The sequence below is a fragment of the Octodon degus genome, unplaced genomic scaffold (genome assembly GCF_000260255.1).
Source record: "Octodon degus isolate 3935 unplaced genomic scaffold, OctDeg1.0 scaffold00156, whole genome shotgun sequence".
Taxonomy (NCBI): domain Eukaryota; kingdom Metazoa; phylum Chordata; class Mammalia; order Rodentia; family Octodontidae; genus Octodon; species Octodon degus.
In genome coordinates, this window is record NW_004524732.1 from 4430474 (window position 1) to 4450712 (window position 20239).

Genomic DNA, 20239 nt, shown 5'->3' on the forward strand with positions numbered 1-20239 from the left:
CACTCTTTATTATTATTATCATTATTATTAATTTTTTATGTATTATTTTTGCGGTACCAGGGATTGAACTCAGAACCTTGTGCTTTCCCGGCAAGCACTTGTTCTACTGAGTTATCTCCCCAGCCCTTAAACTTTATTATTAACATAAAAACACTTAATGTTTTTTAAAGCTTACTTGCAAGTGTCAAGTACATGTGTTTTGTGTGCTCAGGCCCCCTTAAGATGGTGCCTATATTTAAGTTGGTTCATTTGCATTTTTCAGTCAGGCTAGTAGGTAGTAACATATGTATGGACATTTCTAATAATCATCTACAATGTAAAAGTTGCATACAAAAATACTTTTGTCACAGCGATGTGCATGTTCTGGTCAGTCATACGCAATGACAGTATCTATCAATCCTATGACAGCTTTCATTCCAGTAATTAAAAGTATTACATTGTCCCTTACAAGTAAATCATAGGCCTTAGTCTGAACAGAGCACAGAGCAAGTAGAGAGCACTCCTGGACTCTGAATTCCTGACATGTTCACGTTTCTATTGCATATTAGTGGGAGTTACAGAAATCGTGTTTGTATTTTCATTTGCACTTATGGTCATAAAAAGATGATATATTTAGGAAATGCCTTAAAATATTTAAAACGTACATACCTTAAAATATTTAAAACAACACTGTTGTCTTAAGCCTAAACTGGACAGTTTAGATATCATAACTTTGCCAAAGTAGAATAATAAAAAAAGAGAGAAATCATAATTTCATACATTAGTACTTTTTTTTTTTTTTTTTTTTTTTTTAGGGAAGGGCCTACAGGGTGTTCAGGGTCTCACTACTAGATCAGATTTGTAGTGATCTTCCTATTTACAGCCTCCCAAGAGCTGGGATTACAGGTGCATGCCACCATGCCCAGTCTCAGCACATCTACTTTTCTTGGGTAACCAAATGCACAAGAGATGATAAATTATTTTTGATTAACACGGGCATCAGAATCTCATTTCTGCCTTAGTGCCAGAATTGTGAGGCTCTAATAAACACTGTATTTATATAAATACTGTAATATGTTTCATTCTAAAGTGAAATCAGTGGAGTATCATAAAAACTGGTAAAGATATTGCCTGGAATCCTGAAATGGACTAAAAATGTTTGTTTTATTGAGGCTCTTGAAAAATAAAGTAGTTCTGGTTTTGAAATAATGACCTGTACTTTCTCCCGGGAGTGCCATTTACCTTAAACTTCTTCAGTTGCATACATCCTTGTCTTTACTGCACGTGTAGGACACCCAAAGGGTGGCTTGACTCTTCATTTTTCTGCCTTCACATTGTCCTGTTCTGTAGACAAGAATTGTGTCTTTATCTCTTAACCTCCAGTACTGAAAGCATTGTCTGAAATATGCAAGGCTATTTATAAATATGTTTTAGTTTAGAATTGGTACTTATTAATGATAAATTATTTCATTGGTTTTGGCATCTAACCAAATAGTATATTATATTCCATAGATTTTGTTAAAAATCTAGTACCTTATGTCTTTTAGAAGCTGTTTTGCAGTAGGGCATTTCTAAGCTGCTTTGCATGTATTCTCTTGCTCAATATGTAATTTTTGCCAAGAACAGACTCAAAATGATGACTCAGAACATTAAACTAACCTAAGTATGGGTGTCCCCCCCATGTCTGTGGTGGCAGCAGCCTCCTGGTAGGTAATGCTGCTCCTGGATCACGCGTTAACCCTCGCTTATTACATGTCTGTTCTCTCCGTTCTGAAACCAAGAATGGTAACTTCCTGGCAGCACATTGTTTTCACCTGTCAAATCTTAAATACACTATATTTTAATTGTGGTTTTTAAAATAGTCTTAATGGCTATAGGTACTGTATTTTTACTATAGATCCTTAAGTGTAACTCTTGAAATTCTTATATATGTACATCTTCACATTTATGCTTAGCAAATATAATTATTGGACTCATTTTTGTTAGCCCTTGAATAACAACTTTTTTGAGATAGAATTCACATACCGTAAAGTTTACTTTTTAAAAAAATTTACTCTTTTAAGCTGTTTCTTTAGAGTGGTGCAACCTTGATGACCATTCAATTTCAGAATACTTTCATCACCCCAAAAAGAAACTTCATACTCAGATAGCATTTGCTTTTCTCTTCTCCCTCCCCCCATCCTACTATTCCTGTGAACTTGCCTCTTCCAGACATTTCATGTAAACAGAAAATCATAAGTATGTGCCCTTGTATGTCTGGCTTCTTAGCATAACACTATTGAAGTCATTCCTGTTGTAGCGTGTGCCACCACATTATTCATTTTTAAGGCTAAAGTGTTGTATATGCATTCTAAATACATTTTGCTGATTATCAGTTTTGCTAAGCATGAGGGTGGCTTCTACCTTGGATACTAGCAGCCATGCAGTGGTGGACACTTGTGCACAGGTTTTTGTGTGGGCATACCTTCTCATTTGTATTAGGTATGTGCCTCGATGTAGAATTGCTCTATCTTTTGGGTTGATATTTGAGAGGCTGCCACATTGTCTTGAAAAGTGGCTGTACTATTTTAGAATCCCACCAGAGTGCGTGAAGATTCCAGTTTATCCTCATTCTTAACAGTACGTGTTATTGCCTGTCTTGTCATAACAGCTATCCTAGCATATGTGAAATTGTATCTTGTGGTTTTGATATGTATTTTCCTATAAAATAATGATGCTAAGCACTTCTACGAGTCACTTAAATGTCTTCTTTCAGAGAAATATTCAAACCCTTTGCTCATTTTTAAGCATTTTGTAATTGAGTTGTAAGAGTTCTTTTTTTTTTATCAGACTCGTGTTCTTTATCAGGTATATAAGATTTGCTGATACTTTTTCCTATTTTTTGGGTTCTCTTTTGAGTGAACTTTTGCAGGTAGTATAGGACAAGGATATAGTCTCATAATTGTTGCTAGTGTGTGTTCAGTTGTCTTTACACCATTTGTTGAAAGGATGCTCCACTGAACTGCTTTTATGCCTTTGTCAAAGATTAAGTTGTTTTGTTACCCTTCTTACAAGATCAATTGACTATTAATGTAAGGTTTCATTCATGGAATCTCAGTTCTACTTTATTGATCATTTACCTTTATGCCAATATGTTAATGTAGTACCACGTTGTTTTGATTGTTACAGCTTTGTATAATTAAGTTTTGAAAATGGGAAATGCGAATCCTTGAACTTTTTCATATTTGGCTGTTAGGGGCTTTTTGCTTTTTTGTGTTGATTTTAGGATTAGACTATCAGTTTTTGCAAAGAAACCATCTGGAGTTTTGAAGCTAATTGTTTTGCATATTAACATGAGCTATCTTCCCATTTATTTGGGTCTTTTAATTTCAGTGATACTTTGTAATTTTTAACTTATGTCTTTAAATTTTTTAAAAAATCTTTATTTTGTACAGGGTCTCATTACACAGCTTACACTCATAGTGATCCTCCTGTCTCAGCCTCCCTAGTACTGGGATTATAGGCGTGCACTACCATGTCCAGTTTCAGTGGCTGGCACGGTGTGCAGTACAAGGGAGAACCTGGGTCCTTGTGCTTGCCAGGCAGGCACTTAGACTGCTGAGCTGTCTCCCCAGCCCAACATATGTCTTATACCTTCTAAGCATTTTTTTTTTTTTTTTTTTTTTTTTGGGCAGAACTGGGATTTGAACTCAACTCCTTCTGCTTACCAGGGAAGTACTTATTCCTCTGAGCCATTTATTTTTAATGTTATAAGTAGAATTATTTTCTTAATTTTCTGCTAAGATTATTCACTAGCATTTAGGAATACAGTTAAATTTTGTGTAGATAATGTGTTCTGAAACCTTGCCAGATTCATGTATTAGTGGTAATAGTTATTTTAGTGAATTCCTATTTTCTGTTTGTCAGTGAATAAGGTTTTATTTCACCTTTTCTATTCTGAATAACTTATTTCCTATTTTGCCTAATTGTTTCTACTAGACATACTAGATGGAAGCTGTAAGAACAAACTTTCTTGTCTTGATTTTAGAGGAAAGCATTCTGTCTTCCACGGTTCAGTAGAACATTAGATGTAAATGGTTGTATAGATAACTTTCACTGGATTGAAGAGGTTGTGTTTTATTTCTTGTTTGAGTGTTTCTTTCTAATTGTGGAAGCCTGTTGGATTTTTTGGATGTTTTTCTGTGTCACCTGGTATGTTATGGAATTTTTGTCCTTTATCACTGTGGTGTCTTACTTGTCACTGGGACACAGTATCCACAGCTTCAAGGGAGGAAAGGTTTGTCTTGGCTCACCATTCTAGTCCATGGTCAGCCAGCTCCCAGACAGAAGTGGGCAGCAGAGGGGCGTGGCAGAAGAGACACTGTCAAGGCAGCGGGCAGACAGTGCGAGGAGGATCCAGGCAGAGACATTCCCTTCCTTGTCACTTCTCCAGTGGCTGGCCTGTCAAGCCAGACCCCACCTGGTGTCCCCTGATTCAGTCACCTTCTGCAAGCTCCGCCCTGAGCTCACAAGGCCTTTAAGGGACAGTTTCCATCCAAGTCATAGCATATGGTGTAGTATAGTGATTGACTTTTATATGCCAAACCCACCTTTTACCCCTGGAATAAATTCCTCTTGGTCCTTGTGTTCTTTTTATATGTGCTTAATCTCAAGTTTGCTAGCTTATTGGTAGGGATTTTTTGTTTCAGTATTCATGGGGTATTGGTAGTTTTTGTGTGCAAATGTGATTTCTTTGTGCAATATTTAATTTAAAATCAGCACAAAACTTGCCATCTTACATGCAGCATTGCAGCATTAGTATGCGTCTGTATGCAACCATGACCACTATCCCTCTCCAGGACTTTTCATCTTTGTTGGCTGAAACTCAACCCGCTAAATGCCAGCTTCCCACCCCACCCTATCAGTCCTAATAGCCACTGTTCCTACCATTCTACCTTCTCTATGAGTTTGGCTATTTGGGCTACTTTTAAAAGTGCAATCAAATAGTATATTTTTGTAGTTGTTTATTCACTTAGCATAATACGAATCTTAAAGACTCCTCTTGTTGTATAGCATGTATTATGCTGCTGTCCTTTTTATTTTGGTACCAGGGATCAAACTCAGGACCTTGTGCTTGCTAGGCAGGTGCTTAAACCACTGAGCTATCTCCCAGGTTCACCTGCCATCCTTTTTAAGACTGAATAATATTCCATTTTGTGTGTACTATATACATTTTATCCATTCATTTCACTTTCTCATTAGCTTTATTTTCAGTGTATGTAGCATGCATATGTGTACCTGTGGTTATTCCTGAAAAGTATTGCACATATGTTATCCCTTTGCCCTAAACATTGCTATGGTGTGGATATGACTTTCTTCACAGGGGCCAAGTGTTGGAGGTAGGGGCTTCTGTGGTGATGTGGGTGGTGGAGGGATCTATTGAGGAGTCCAGGGCACTGGGGACCTGCCGGCCAAGGTGGTTCAGTAGTTCTTATGGAGCCCTGGTCATTCCCAACCTGTTCTGAGAGCCCAGGCCTGACCCCTGAGTTGTCCTTGGTCTTGCTGTCTGACCATGTCTCTCATACTCCTGCCACGAGGGCTATCCTCTGTTAAACCCTCACCAGAGTCCAAACAGGTGGAAAATGGGGACAAGATCACCCCATTTTGGACTTATCCTCTAAAATTATGAGCTAACCCTCTTTCTTTGGTAAAGTTACATAGTATTGGATATTTTGTTATAGTAATGAAAAATAAGCTCATGCAAATATTTCCACTAATCCAGTCCTAGAGTTCCTTGGGTCCCAAAAGTAAAACAAAATAGAAGAAAATCTCTGTCTTAAGATCCAGTCCAGGGGCCAGCCAGATAGCTCCACAGACTAAGGCACAGCCTGGGCCTGCTGTGCCGACCCCGCCCCCAGGGCATGCTGAGATGGCAAATGAGACAGGGCATGGTGATGCACACCTGTAATCCCAGCACTTGGGAGGCTGAAAACAGGAGGATCACTACGAGTCCGATCTACGTAGAGACCCTGTCTGTACACCCTGTAGACAATGTCCTAAAGTCATTTTAAAAAAAAAAGGATCCAGTCCATTGTCATACTTTTCCTAATCTCCTTCCGGTTTCTGTGACTGGCATTTTCTTAAAGAATAGAGGCTAGATGTTTTTTTAGACTGTTCCTTATTTAGGTTTCTTCATGATTAGATTTAGGTTATATACTTTCAACAAGGATGTCACAGAGATAATTATAACCTACCCAGTGCATCATAACCGGAAACTCATGTTTGCCTCACTACTGATGGTTTTAAGGGTCCTCTTCCCAACAGGAAGCTTTTAATTTTAATAGAAGGTACATCCATTCATTCGATGATTTGATGGCTTCCTGTGTGATAAGATTTATTAACTTCTACAGAAATTGGTAACTATTCTGTAATAATGACATATACCTACTTCAAAAGCAGCTTTGTGTGGATTTTATGTACTTTAATTGTGCTTCGACCTTAATTTAATAAATTAAGCATTTAATCTGTCGAGACTGCCATAGTAAAACACCACAGCCTGAGCAGCTTAACCTGTAGGGATCTCCCATTCCTGGAAGCTGGAAGGCCAAGGTCAGGTTGTCACTAGGGGTGTTTTCTGGTGACATTTTTTCCCTTGGTTTGCAGGTTTTTTCAATATGTCTTCATTGGCCTTTATCCTCTGTACCCTCCAGGAGACAGAAGTCTCTACTGTTCACTTTTTCCTTCGACTAGGGACCCCCTACGCTTAGGGACCTCATTTTGCCTTAAGTGCCTCCTTACAGTTCCTGTCTCAAATACACTGGCCCTTCACAACTGGGTTTTGCAAAGAGGATTCTCCAGCCACAGATAAAAAAATATTTGAGGGGGGAAAAGACTGTACTGAACATATACAGTGTTTTTTCTTATTATTTCCTAAATAATATAATGTAATGATTTACGTACCGTGTACCTTGTATTAGATATTGTAAGAAATGTAGAGATGATTTGAAGTATTGGAAGATGTTTGAAGCTTGTATGCAAATACTACACCATTTTATATAATGGGCTTGGGCATCCACAGATTTTGGTATCCCTGGGAATGGTGACTTTTTCTTGGGGTCAGTCACCCACAGGCACTGAATGACAGCTGATAGTCACATTGGGAATAAGGGCCTCAACATATGAATTTTGGGGGAATTCAGTTCAGTCTATGGCACTGAACTGGTAGAACTTTTTTCTCTTTTTTTCAAGTAAGTTTTAATAGCTGCTAGATTCACTAGGCAATTTCATCTATGAGTTGATGTATTAACTCCATTGCAAATTAATGGTAGGTACCCATAGTCATGGCATATATCTGCCTCAGAATCAGCCAACTGAAGTTTTTGTTTTCATATGTATTAATTCTGTTTTGGGTGTAGGTTAAGTAAATGTTTAGCAAGTGTGCAGTTTCCAAAATTTTATTCTTTAGCTCCCTTCAGGATACTTTTAGTAAAATTGGTTTATTCACAATAATTAATAAAAGGTATTTTTGAAAAGTGTTTTTTGTTTGTTCGGTTTGGTTTTTGGTTTTTTTGGGTAGTAGGGGTCGAACTCAGGACCTTGTGTGTGTGCACCACTGAGCTACATCCCCAGCCTGAAAAGTGCTGTATTTTTAAGAGGTGCATTTCCCTTAGACAGTGAGTTTAAATCTACTTAGTTCACATCCTCCCTTCTCTTCTCTTTTGCTTTCCACACTTAATTACCTTCCTGTTCTTTATCTTATTTTATCCCAACTTAATCAAAACACTGAAAAAAAGATTTCTTTAAATATCATTGATAGAGAATTGAAATTAGTTTTGTCTGTATGCTTATCATTTCTGCTTCACATTTTTCTTTAATTGAGGTTTAAACCTTTTTAATGGAATGGTTTTACTGTTGTAACTGAATTATGAACTGAATTGTGAAAATAACCAGGTTTTCTGGCGCATGGGGGTGGGCTCTGGGCTCAGTGGTAACCCCTTAGCTTGGTGAGAGCTGAAGGAGTGCCTGGCAGGGGGCCAGATAATAGGAATGAGGAAGGGGTACTAGGAATAGCTCCTGAGAGACAGGAGGGATCCCAAAAGGATTGCCCTAGCTCTGTATCTTTTTGCATGGATTATTTTTCCATTTAGAAATATTTATTGAAAGCCTATAGACACTACACTCTGGAGATAAAAAGTGGTAAAACATAGTCCACGTCCACACCCTCATAGAATTTGGTTTTGTGGGGGCAAACACAGTGAATGACCCGGAAATGTCAGTTACATTGGTGAGCAGAGCTGTTGGAAGAGGGGCTTAGGAGGATAACAGCAAATAGTAATTGGAAGACCTGACCTAGTTACAAGTTCTTGGGAAAGATTCCTTGAAAAAGTGAAGGATGTATGGAAGTTAAGTAGGTAAAAAGGGCAGCAGCATGAGTTAGGAGCGGTGGTGCACACAGCCATTTATTAGGATACCTGTGGTTCCTTGACCTGGCCCAGGGGTTCTGAGGAAGGCTGAGGCTCTGGCTGAGTCTGGAGGCTGGACTCAGCTGCAGTTGCTTCCTGCTTCCAGAGGCTGCTGGAGAGGACGCATGTGCCTGTTGTCCCCTCTAGCCCGGGCGTCCACAAACCTCCCATCTCGGGCCCACAGTATGTGTCCCAGGAGAGCAAGCTCAGAACCTTTTCTGATGAGGCTTGAGGGTCGTGTAGGCTTGCTTCTGCATTCTGTTCAAAGCAAGTTTTGTAATCCCACTCTGGTTTAGGGCCATAGAAAGTTAATACCTTTTGATAAAGTGTGACAGAGTTCTAGGGTAATATACAAGACCAGGGACATTGCTGTGGACTTGGGGAAAACAGTGTGATACGGAGAGCACTGGGCCTGTCCAAAAAAAGGGGAAAAAACCTCTTTTGTGCATCTGTTGATATGACTGATTTTTATCCTGTGATACTATTTATGTGGGTATAGTCCAATTGATTTATGTCTAGATGCTCATCAGAAAAATGGAGAAGTAAAATGTGGTATATGCACAGCAGAGTATTATTAACCCATGAAGGAGACCATGCCATTTGCAGGAAATGAATGCAGCTTGCTAAGAGACACAAGTCAGAAAGTTAAATATAACATGGTTTTTCTTACATGAGAAACCTTAAGAATAAAAATTAAGACATTATGGTAGGAAACAAAAATGCAGACTTGAAGATTGGGAATGGGATGAGGGGGCAAGGAGAGGTGAAGGAGATGGGGCTAAAAAGATTCGAAATACTTTATGTTAAAAGCAGTGCACCAAATCCCCAAAATGAACATGACTGAGTAATCTGTCTTGTAAGCATCTAGTAAATAAAAGTGAAAGACAAGACTAATGGTTATCGAAACTGCAGTTTGAAAATGTTCCCATGTAGTCAGTATGGTGGGGAAGTAAAGCAAACTATTACCAAGGAAATAAACTGAATCCCAGGGAAACAGGCGGAGTGTAGGAAAGGTGAGTGTGCAAGGAATGGAGGAAAGGGAGAGAGGAAGGGACGGCTCGCTTGTGGCCTGGCAGAGCAGCTTAAGAACAGCATTGAGCTATCTTGAGAACAACCGGCAGCCATGGTTCTAGGGTTGGCGTCGGATTTGTGCTTTCAAATGCTCAGTGTGGAGAACAAGTGTGTTGGGGGAAAGCAAGACCATTTAGGCAGCTGGTGAGCCAACCTAGGCATAAACTCTGGTAGTGAGGACTCGAGAGAGCTGGCAGACAGGTGCAGGGGAGTCTGAGAAAACTGAGGTGCCATTGCTGGTCATGGGGGTGGGAGGACAGTGTTAGATGGAGGCTTCGGGCTGTGCCGCAAGTGAACATGGTGCCTCACCAGAATGGAGAGTCGAAGTGGGCCCGAGTAGAGGGGAAGCCTATGAATTTGCCTTGGGAAACACTGCATTGGAGATATCAAAGAGGCAGGTGTGTCTGTGGGTCTGAAAGTCCAAAGACAAGTCTAAGCTGGAGTCATAATGCTAGTAGGGAGTACTTGAGATTCGGAGAATAGATGACTTTATCCTGGAAGAAACCAGAACTGGAGGAGAAGCAGGCCTGCCACCAACATTTGAGGAGCCTCAGGTGTCTGGTGTCTGGGAAGGAGGAGGCAGCTGCAAGAACAGACCAGCTGGGAGCAGTGGACCCCAGGTGGAGGAGAGCTGGGAGATGAGACGAGAGAATGGATCATTTCAAAAGGGGAGGGTTGCGCGGGGGTCAGTCCTGAGGATAAGGCAAGGACTGAAACATGGTGACTATGTTTAGTGATATACAGCTCTGGGAGACTGTGACAGGAGCCACTCTGGGGAGTAGGGAGCCTGGAGCCGATTGAGGTGGCACCAGGAGCCAGTGGTGAGGTGGAAAGGGCAGATTAGATACCTCTGAAGAAGTTTACCCCCTCAATGAAAAGAGAGGTGAAGACAAGATGGCCTGAAATGCAGGTAGCTTTGATATTTCATAATGAGAAATTTGGTTTGCTTTTGAAAAAAGGGGTCACCTTCAAGGAAGTGAATAGAGATGCCAGAACAGTGACATTTTCTTGGTGAAAGATGCGATTTTCACGAAGAAATATGATGGAGTCCACAGTTGTGTCTTTTTTTTTTCTCAGAAGAATGATGAAAATGGAAACTGCTCAGGGGAAGGAATTGAGTTCCCTACAACAAATTTATATGAACTGGAAAGCCGTGTTTTGACTGATCATTGGTCCATTCCTTACAAGCGAGAAGAATCACTAGGCAAATGCCTATTGGCGTCTACTTACTTAGCAAGACTGGGTAAGCTTTCATACCTCAGAAAACATGAAGAGATTTCCTCCATAGGTGGTTTGGGTTAACCTCAGGACCTGTCATTGTGTGTGATCTTACATGGATCATTTATTCTTTTAGTCTCTGTTTATCACCCTGTTAATAAAAGCTTTGAACTATGTCAGCTGTTTTCTTCCAGCAGCACTACCAGTAAGGTTATTTAAAACATAGTTGTAAAGCTTTATAGCAGTGGAAATTAGCTTTTTTCACAGAAGCTTGGAATACTTTAAGTATGAGCTTCAAAAATTAAGGGCTTTGTTTTTGTTTTTAAGAACAGAGAAAAAAGGCTAGGATTATAGCTCTGTTAGAGAGTGCTTGCTTACCACATGTGAGGCTGTGGGCTCCACTTCCAGCACCACCAGAAAAGGGGAGAGAGAACCTAATAACGTTCAGTTAGTGTTCATTTTGTGTATATTTGCCTGATCTACTGTCTTAAATGATTTAGTATCACTATATTAGAAGAGTGGGCATCCATGTAAGAAAATCTGTACTGTAAATCTGTAAAAGAATATAATTTATTTATATTAAATTCAGTTTTAAAATGAATGTGACCATTTTTGTGGGTTGTTTTGTTTTGTTTTCTTTTCTTTTCTTTTCTTTTTTTCTTCCAAAAGAAGTACTGAGTCTAGCTTGGATTTAACACTTGTTTTTTGTGCTGCATTTAGGAATGTAGTGTTTTTTGAGTCCTGTTAAGTAATGTGTAAAAAAAGGAAAATTTGATCACCAGTATGTTAGTGGTAACTAAAACTTATTATTGGGCTTAAGAAGGAAAAGCATTTCTTGTGAATTACAATTTGACAGGGTTGGGGAGATGGCTTAGTGGAATAAGCACTTCACTGGCAAGCACAAGGGCCTGAGTTCAATCCCCGGTTCTGCCAAAAAAAAAAAAAAAAAAAAAAAAAAAAAAAAAAAACACCCAACAATTTGACAGTAAATTCATTCATGCACTTAGTATTTATCATGTACTGTGTGAATTGTGCCAGGGTTCTATGTATTTTATTAGACAAAGTTCACTTGTTTTCTGGAAGAAGAGTGATTTTGGCATTTATTAAAAACCTTTGTGTTTTTATAGAGTTGTTAATAGTCGCTGTGTTTTAATTAATTACCCTGTCAGATCATTGAAGTTATTCTAACATGAAAACATGTTAGCCCTTAAAAAAAATAAATAAATGCAAAGGTTATTTCTCATCTGTTATTTTACCAGAATGTCAAAACCTTGAAAATAAAGGTTTCTATGATGAACAGTTCCATATATGTGAGTTTATAACATCAACTACCTAACATCTAAGTATAGTGTATTCTTTCATTTATTTGACCAAGGTCTTTCTGAGTCTGATGAGAACTGTAAAAGATTTATGGATAGGTGTATGCCTGAAGCATTTAAAAAGGTAAGAAAAATGTACTAATCTTTAGACACATGCATGGGGGGTGGGGGCAGGACCTCACTGTGGCTTTGAACTTGTTATGAAGCCCGGGCTGGCCTCAAACTCACAGCAATCCTGACCAACTTCCCTAGAGCTGGGATTACAAGTAGACACCACCACCTCCAGGTATTTTTAGACTTCTTTGGTGGGAGCAATAGTACATAGGCTTTTTATTCTAGTTATTTATGTTTAAGATCAGCTTATCAATCTTGTTCAACTAATGAATTCTCTAATATGAAAAAAGTAGCTCTCAATTTGGTTCTTTTTTACTTCTTTTCTATTTGTTTGCACTTCCTTTTGATTGAATATAACTTTTACTTCCTGCAGTGTATTTGCTGAAGACTAGATTAAGACTTAGTTATGTTAGGAAATTGACATCTTAGTAAACCAAGGGTTGTGGTATACAGGTAGAGAGTATTCACTTACCAAAATATGAGCTACTTTATGCCATATTGAGGCAGAAACAGACATTACTACTGGAAGTCTCACTAGCCTAGGAATTCTTCCTTACAAACAGCAGCATCTCTGTCAGAGCCTCGGTGACACATATGTGCTTATTCCCATTCTGGTCACATCTCTTAGAGAGCAATTTCTCTTTCAACAGTGGGAATAGGAGATCACAGGAATCATGTTTCTAGAAGCAGTCTGACTCAGCATGCCTCCCCTTTCAGAACTTGTGTCTTGAATCCTCACAAGAGGAGGGACTTTGTTTGTCACAGACCCTGCTGTTTTCCCTAGCAGGCCACCAAGTGCCTAAGTCATAGAATGAGTTCAATAGTCCTGGTTGGTTGAAGAATGAATGAATGAATGAGTTTTCCTGTCTTGAGCTGCTGGATTTTCACATCCATTTTTGCCCTGTAAGCAAGTAAGTCACTAGAACTACAGATGGGTACAATTTGTGTTTCTTATAAAGCAAACTGTACATTTGCAAATGATTATTCCCATCTGCATTTTGGTAGATAGACATCCTTGATTCAAAGCTTAAAAATAACAAAATTAATTTCAGAAACAAAATTATCTTCATCTTTGAAAATAGGAGGAAATCTTTTAAAATGATCATTTGAGTAGAGATTTCAGGGGAATTTAAGAATTCTCTTAATAATAGTAGCTTTAAAAATAAACTTTTTATAATGTATCATACCGTGACTCCCATCTTAGTATATGTATACATTTACAGAGAAGGAAAACACAAGTTTATTCAGTCATGAAAGGAGGCTTCTGAGACGTTAGAAAGAATGTGTAGTTTGAGGGTTTCCAGACTCATTGGCCCTGTATCGAGTCAGCTCACCAGTGAGCTGTGTATTGGAGGCAGAGCATTGGTACTCTGCCTCTGTACTCTCAGAGATGCTTTGCACCACTTTTATGTTGTGCCTTCAGCTGTTATTAACAGTGTAACTGGTCAAATGACTGATTATTTCTTTGTAAAACTACAAGCACGAAGGTCCCTGAATTATGTGATTCAAAATTGTGAACCCAAAAATCTTAAGGTTTTTTTCAGTTTAGAGCTATTAAAAAGGTTCCCCTCTCCACCAGTTAGGCATACTTCATCAAATCACAGGAGCTACAAAATTAGACATGCCTTTAGGCTTGCCTGCCAGAAAACTTAGAGTTATTGTACTTGGTGTCATTTCCCTTATGTTTGTTTTTTTTTTTTAAAGTTGCCTCAAGTTTTTTTAGAAGTAGTAGTCTGACTAGTAAGTGACTGTAGGATAAAGTGTGCAGGTGGAGCTTTGGTGTTGTTTCCAGGTTTGTCACTGTTACCTCCCGGCTGGCCAGGATGCCTCACTGCATGTTCAGGCAGAGATGTTCTCAGTGTGGCCGTAGGATAGTGCAGGACTCTGTCCGGACATTGTGGACTCCTCCTTGCAGAATGCTTCCTTTCTCCATCCCTCTTAAAGAACTGCATTTTCCAGGTGAAAAGCGAGCAAATAAGTTGACACCAGAGCAAGTGCTGTTTAATCTACATGTGCTTTCATCTTCTGATCACATGAAGATGCCCAGTGTTAATTGCTGCTTTGTTTTATTTAGTTTTTAAATTTAGGAAGAATATATAGTCAAACATTCTTTTCAAAAGTAGTAACTCACTGGCTTATATAAAATTAGTCTTAAGGTTTTGCTCACTTGAGCATATTGTGGAGCCATTGTTACTTAGAAAATCTGGAACTGAGCTTTTTCTCTGCAGTTTGAGCTTTTTTAGACTGCTCTGTAAACAAGTTCTCTGTGTGACCAAGGTGAGATTTTTATTGAAAAATTTTCATTCTAGAGTGAAATCTTAATAAAAACATGAGACCTTCATACCAGTTCAAGTGGAATCCTTTGATTTCTCATCCCCTATTCTGGGAGATGCTCCTGAGTTAATCTTCCTTAGATACTACTACAAGACTAAGGGGTGTGTGTGTGTGTGTGTGTGTGAGAGAGAGAGAGAGAGAGAGAGAGAGTGTGTTTAGTACAGCGTCTACAGGGTCTCACTACACAGATTGGACTTGTAGTGATTCTCCTGTTTTCAGTCTCTCAAGCCCTGGGATTACAGATGCGCGCCACCACGCCCAGTATCAGTTGCCATCTCAATGTACCCCGAGAGGTGGGGCTAGCATGGCTTGTGGTGCCTGGGATCAAAACCTGGCCCTTGCACTCTGCCTAAGCAGGTGCTTTAGTCTGCTGAACTATCTGGTTGGCCCTACAAGACAGATTGACAGAATCCAGTTTCTTTCACATTTTATGTACTAACTTTTATAGATTTCATTAATGTATGTTTGCAGTACAATACATAATTAGATTTCTTCCTGGTGAGTTTGTGCATGTGCATGACATGTCTTGCTTCTTTTCACTTCTCCTTCCCCTCCTCCCTTCCTCTACTCTTGGTCAGTTTCTTTTCTTTTTTTTTTTTTTTTTTAAATCTAAGAAGCTGATTTTAAGATGTATCATTCTTTTATGTTTAAGAAAAATGGTTACATACTAGTATTAAAATATCTTCTCACTTAGAGATAGTTTAGATTTCTTTAAACATGTAAAAGTTAATTATTCTGTACATGCCAAAAAGAAAATAAAAGCAAAAATACTAGTAGGGCATTTCTACAACTTGACTAAATTTAGAGTCCTGTGTCATCTGGTCAACAGGTGGGAAGATGCAGTTCTATTTTTGAGGTATTAAAAAAAATGTGAAAAGCATGGGTCTACTTCTCAGATTCCAGAAATTCTTAATACTGACAGCTACCTGTCAAGATACATTAATAGTATCTTACCATTTATACACTGCTTTTGTGTTATAGCATCTTTTCGTCCATGTAATAATACTTGTGTGCAGTGGGTGGGAATTATCCCTCATTTGAGATGAGAGAACTGAGCCTGTGAGAACACAGGTAAGTTCATTCAAGTCCATGTAGCTAGAAAACAGCATCATACGGAAGTGACCTCAGACCATTGCTAGCCAAATACCGCTTGTGGTTTCCTAGTACTAATAATGAAAAATAGAGAACCAAATAAAATTCCTCTTTTACGTCATTGCCTTCATGAATACAGGAATTAAATGAAAAACATGTATTGACTCTGAATAAGATAGTTTTAGCAAGTAAATGGACTGACTAGAGTTACATGTCTTTAAAGCAAGGCACCTATGTAAAATAGACATTTTGATCATGATCTCTCATTTGTGGTTGACCTGATGAGCCTCTGCTTTATTTTCTTTTTTCAAGTTAGATTCTAGACTGCTGTTTGTTTTTGTAGCTCCTGACATCAAGTGCTGTTCACAAGTGGGGTACTGAAATTCATGAAGGAATCTACAACATGTTGATGCTATTAATAGAGCTAGTTGCAGAGAGAATAAAACAAGATCCAATTCCCATTGGTCTCCTGGGTGTGCTGACGATGGTATAGTATCTCTCTCTTTTTTTTTTTTTTTTTTTTGCGGAACCAGGGATTGAACTCATCTCCTTGCGCTTGCCAGGGAAGCACTTATTCCACTGAGCCATCTCTCCGGCCCCTGTAGTATCTCTTAAATGAAGTACTTTGTGTTTTGATTTCAGATATGGTATTCTGGCTTGTAATTAAAAATGATTTTTATCATCAAACATACTTTGTTCTTAGGGTCCTGGCTATTTTATTTTTATTATATTTAATGTATTTAGTACAGGGTCTCACTACATAGATCGAACTCGTATTCATCCTCCTGTTTTCATCCTCCCAAGCACTGCAATTACGGGCATGCACCACCATACCCAGTGTCAGTCTCTGTCTCAGTACACCCCTTGGGCAGGGCCAGCATGGCATGCCCAGGATCAAACCCCGGTCCCTGCACCTGCCTCAGCAGGCATTTTAATCCACTGTGCTATCTGGCCGGTAGTTAAATATAAACTAATTACCCTAGGTTTCAGTTTGAAACAAACACTTTTCTAATTTTTATAAATTTTCAGCTCATATAATGATTTCTTCCCTTTTTCACCCTGATTATTTAAGTCTTAAATACTTTGAGATGGGGTGTTTTGTTCTTTGGTTTTGAGCCACGTGGCCAGCTCTTGCCTTTTCCTCCTGGCTTCCACTCTGGTTACCTCTGTGGCCCCTTGGCCACCCTCCCCTGCTGCTTTCGCTTCCTGCGGAGCAGCATGCCTGTCTCCTGTTCCCCTGCTCCTCTGCATTACCCAACAGTCAGTATTCTTGAAAGTTTCCATTAATGGAAGGTCCAAGCCTATATTTTTATCTTCTTTTCTAATGCTAATGTGTTACTATAGAAATGGAAAATAACATTTCTCTGTTCTCTTTGAATCTAGGCTTTTAATCCTGATAATGAATACCATTTTAAAAACAGAATGAAAGTCTCTCAGAGGAATTGGGCAGAAGTGTTTGGAGAGGGAAATATGTTTGCTGTTTCACCTGTATCTACTTTTCAAAAGGTAAGCATTATTTTCTTTCATCTTTTTATAGAGAAGTGAACTGAAAAATATTTTCTATACTATAAAACTGACAATTTACAAGGAAAGATTAAAATAATACATTAAAAAATTATGAATACTCCACATTGCTCCATATTCCTCTTTGACATTTCCTCTGTGAAATGCCTTAAAATGTATGCAGACATTACATATTTTCTCTGTAGCTATTAACTGATATGAAGAATCTTACAGATTTGAGACTGTATTTGGTGAGATAAGTGACCTCAGTGCCATATGTAATGGATTATCAGAATCTGTTTAATTGCTTTGCCCCTTTCTTGGAGATATTTGAGACAGGAGAGGATTTGAAATAAGTAATTGTACCTAAGATGTCATCTACTCATACATAATTTTATTTTAAACTCCATAAGCATTGAAACTTCTTTTTTTAGGCCCAGAACCAAAAGCACTATTTGCTATTGGAAGGTTGGTAGTGTCTCAATAACTTTATCCCTCTAAGAGTACGATCTAAACAGCCTTCTTGTTCAAATAATGGTTTTTGAGAAAGTTAAAAAGTCAAATTCCGTTAATGGGAAGCTTACCAACTGCTTTTAGCAAGGTTTAGTTTAACAGCCATTTATGAACTACTCAGTGTGTTTGGCATTATTCTAGGTTTTAGAGATACAAACTAGTAGTCCTTGTCTTTTATTTTTTATTTTTATTTTTTCCATTTGGTACAGGGTCTATAGGGTCTCACTACGTAGATCAGACTCATAGTGATTCTTCTGTTTTCAGCCTCTCAGGCACTGGGATTACAGGTATACACTCCACCAAATCCAGTCTCAGTCGCCATCTCAGCACGCCCTGGGGGCGGGGCCAGCTCAGCATGCTAGGGATCAAACCACTGTGCTCTGCCTAAGCAGGTGCTTTAATCTGCAAGCTATCAGGCCAACCCTTGAAAGTTATTGTCTTTATTAAGGTATTACAGTGTGGTTTCTATCTTATAACATAGTCTAATAAACAGTACACCTAATTAGAGTAGCAGGTACTCTGTAGAACAGAGGCAAAGAGTGGCTGCTGCCACCCTGGTGGCAGAGGAAGTGCTCTCAAGAGGAGGTGAAGTCTGAGAGGAAAGGACATTGAATGTGTACTTAGAATTTATTTTATTTTATGTATTTATTTATTTTTGCGGAACCAGGGATTGAACTCAGGCCCTTGCACTTGCCAGGGAAGCGCTTATTCCACTGAGCCATCTCCCCGGTCCCTGTACTTAGAATTTAATTACCACACTAACAACCCTGTGAGTTGGTTAGACTTGTTCTGTGCGAGACACAGAGGTTAAGCACTTGCCCAAGTGTAAATACCTGGTTATAAGAATAACTCTTGCTTTCTTTTAACCATATGTATTACTGCCATATACTATAATCTTCTCTTCTCAATTAGTCTCTCTTCTTTTGAAACTATAGAGACCCTGAACATAGTGGTTCACTATAGAAAGTACTCAGTGAACGCTGCTTCTCTTCCCTTCAATTTCCAGGTGCCCCAACTGACACCACAAAGATTCAGTCTTCGTATTTTTTTTCTCATTACCACAAAGGGATTCTCTCTTCTGCTAAGGCTTGAGTTTCTGTGTGTTCTTGCTTTCTCTAGTACTATATTTTGCTCCTAGCTTTCCATTTGCTTTGGTGCCCTCAGTCTTTGTACTGCAGCATCAGCTCCATTGTATATAGCATGCTCTGCCGTCCTGCCCTTGGAGCTCATTGTCTAGCTTCTGCGGGGAACCTGCTCATCTCTGCATCCATACCTCATGAAGGATTCTGGAGCTTCCTCTTCCAGTCCTTCTTTCAGTGGCTAACCTAATATTTTAATATATTAACCAAACAAGACCTAGAATTAGATGTCTTTATTCTCTCATAGTGAACATAAAGACTTTAGCAAGTTTCTCATCATCAGACCCTTACTGGTTATTATTCTTTTTTAATTTATTTGTTTTATTTATTTATGTGTGTGTGTGTGTGTGTGTATGTGTGGCCTGCTCAGCCCGCCTGGGGGCGGGGCTGGCTGGCATGTGGTGCTGGGGGATTGAACCGCGGTCCATGGGCTTTGCTAAGCTTGTTCTAAGTAGATGCTTTAGACCACTGAGCCATCTCACCAGCCCCCCTTACTGGTTATTACTTCTTTATCCTTATTGTGCATGCCTTAGTCATTCCTTTTTTTTTTTAATCATAAACTAGATGGTGCACCCTGTAAGCATCCGTTATAGTGCATATCCGTTGGTGGTTATCTTATTTTAATTGCCTAAATGTAACTGTATGTTCTTTTTTTTTTTTTTTTTTTTTTTATTATAGAGTCCTAGCCCAGGCCCGGTGAGTGTGTGGGAGAGCTTTTTTTTTTTTTGGCGGAACCGGGGATTGAACTCAGGCCATTGTGCTTGCCAGGCAAGCGCTTACTCTACTGAGCCATCTCCCTGGCCCCTGTAACTGTATATTCTATGTCTTGAATATTTTCACTGGATTTTTAATTCTGGGTGGATACATATTTCTGTCAAAATAATAAAGATTCCAGCTCATTGGCTGTGGTTTTGGTCCTTCCTGTCAAGAAAACGGCTGTTGGTCTGGCTGTTGTTTCTGTTACAATATCTGTCGTTTATTTCCTGGCTGTATTTTGAGATCTCTTCTTTCTTTTTTGATGCTTGTTAATTTATCATGCAATTGACGGGGTATTTTTTGTATTAATTTTCTCAATGCATGCATCACATGCATTAAGAAACACTGTCAATTTCTCAATCACTATCTTTTAAAAGTTGCCTCTTCCCCATTAGCTTCTTCTGGATGTTCAATTGGATCGTGTTAGACTGCTTCATTCTGCTTCATAGCCCACTTCATGTTTTTCCACCTTTTTGTCCTATGCTGCATTTGTGAAATTTTCCTAGATCTGTAGTCCAGTTTACTGTTCTTTTCTATTTGCATTTAATCTATTTAACCTATTCATTTAAATTTTTAACTCCAGTCACTCTATATTTAAATTCATGTAATTCCATTTGGTTCTTTTATATTGTCTAAAATGTAAAAACTTGGTGTTTGTATGTATTATACATGTATGAATTACAGTATATGTTCAACTTTATTTGATTTTCATAAACTCACATTTCTTAGAATTTAGTGTATAGAGTTTTGTTTTTTGGTT

At 38.8% G+C, this 20239-nt stretch overlaps 1 protein-coding gene across 1 annotated transcript in view; it reads left to right on the forward strand.

Moving 5' to 3' along the window:
• The first annotated feature begins 352 nt into the window (after nt 1-352).
• The window catches only part of Usp24 (ubiquitin specific peptidase 24), a 131974-nt gene continuing 112087 nt past the window's right edge, over nt 353-20239 (forward strand). Inside the window, exons 1-6 of the mRNA XM_023702674.1 lie at nt 353-366; nt 1676-1685; nt 10569-10734; nt 12085-12152; nt 15912-16055; nt 16952-17074. Coding sequence (XP_023558442.1) covers nt 353-366; nt 1676-1685; nt 10569-10734; nt 12085-12152; nt 15912-16055; nt 16952-17074 — 525 coding nt within the window. The remainder of the gene's footprint in view (nt 367-1675; nt 1686-10568; nt 10735-12084; nt 12153-15911; nt 16056-16951; nt 17075-20239) is intronic.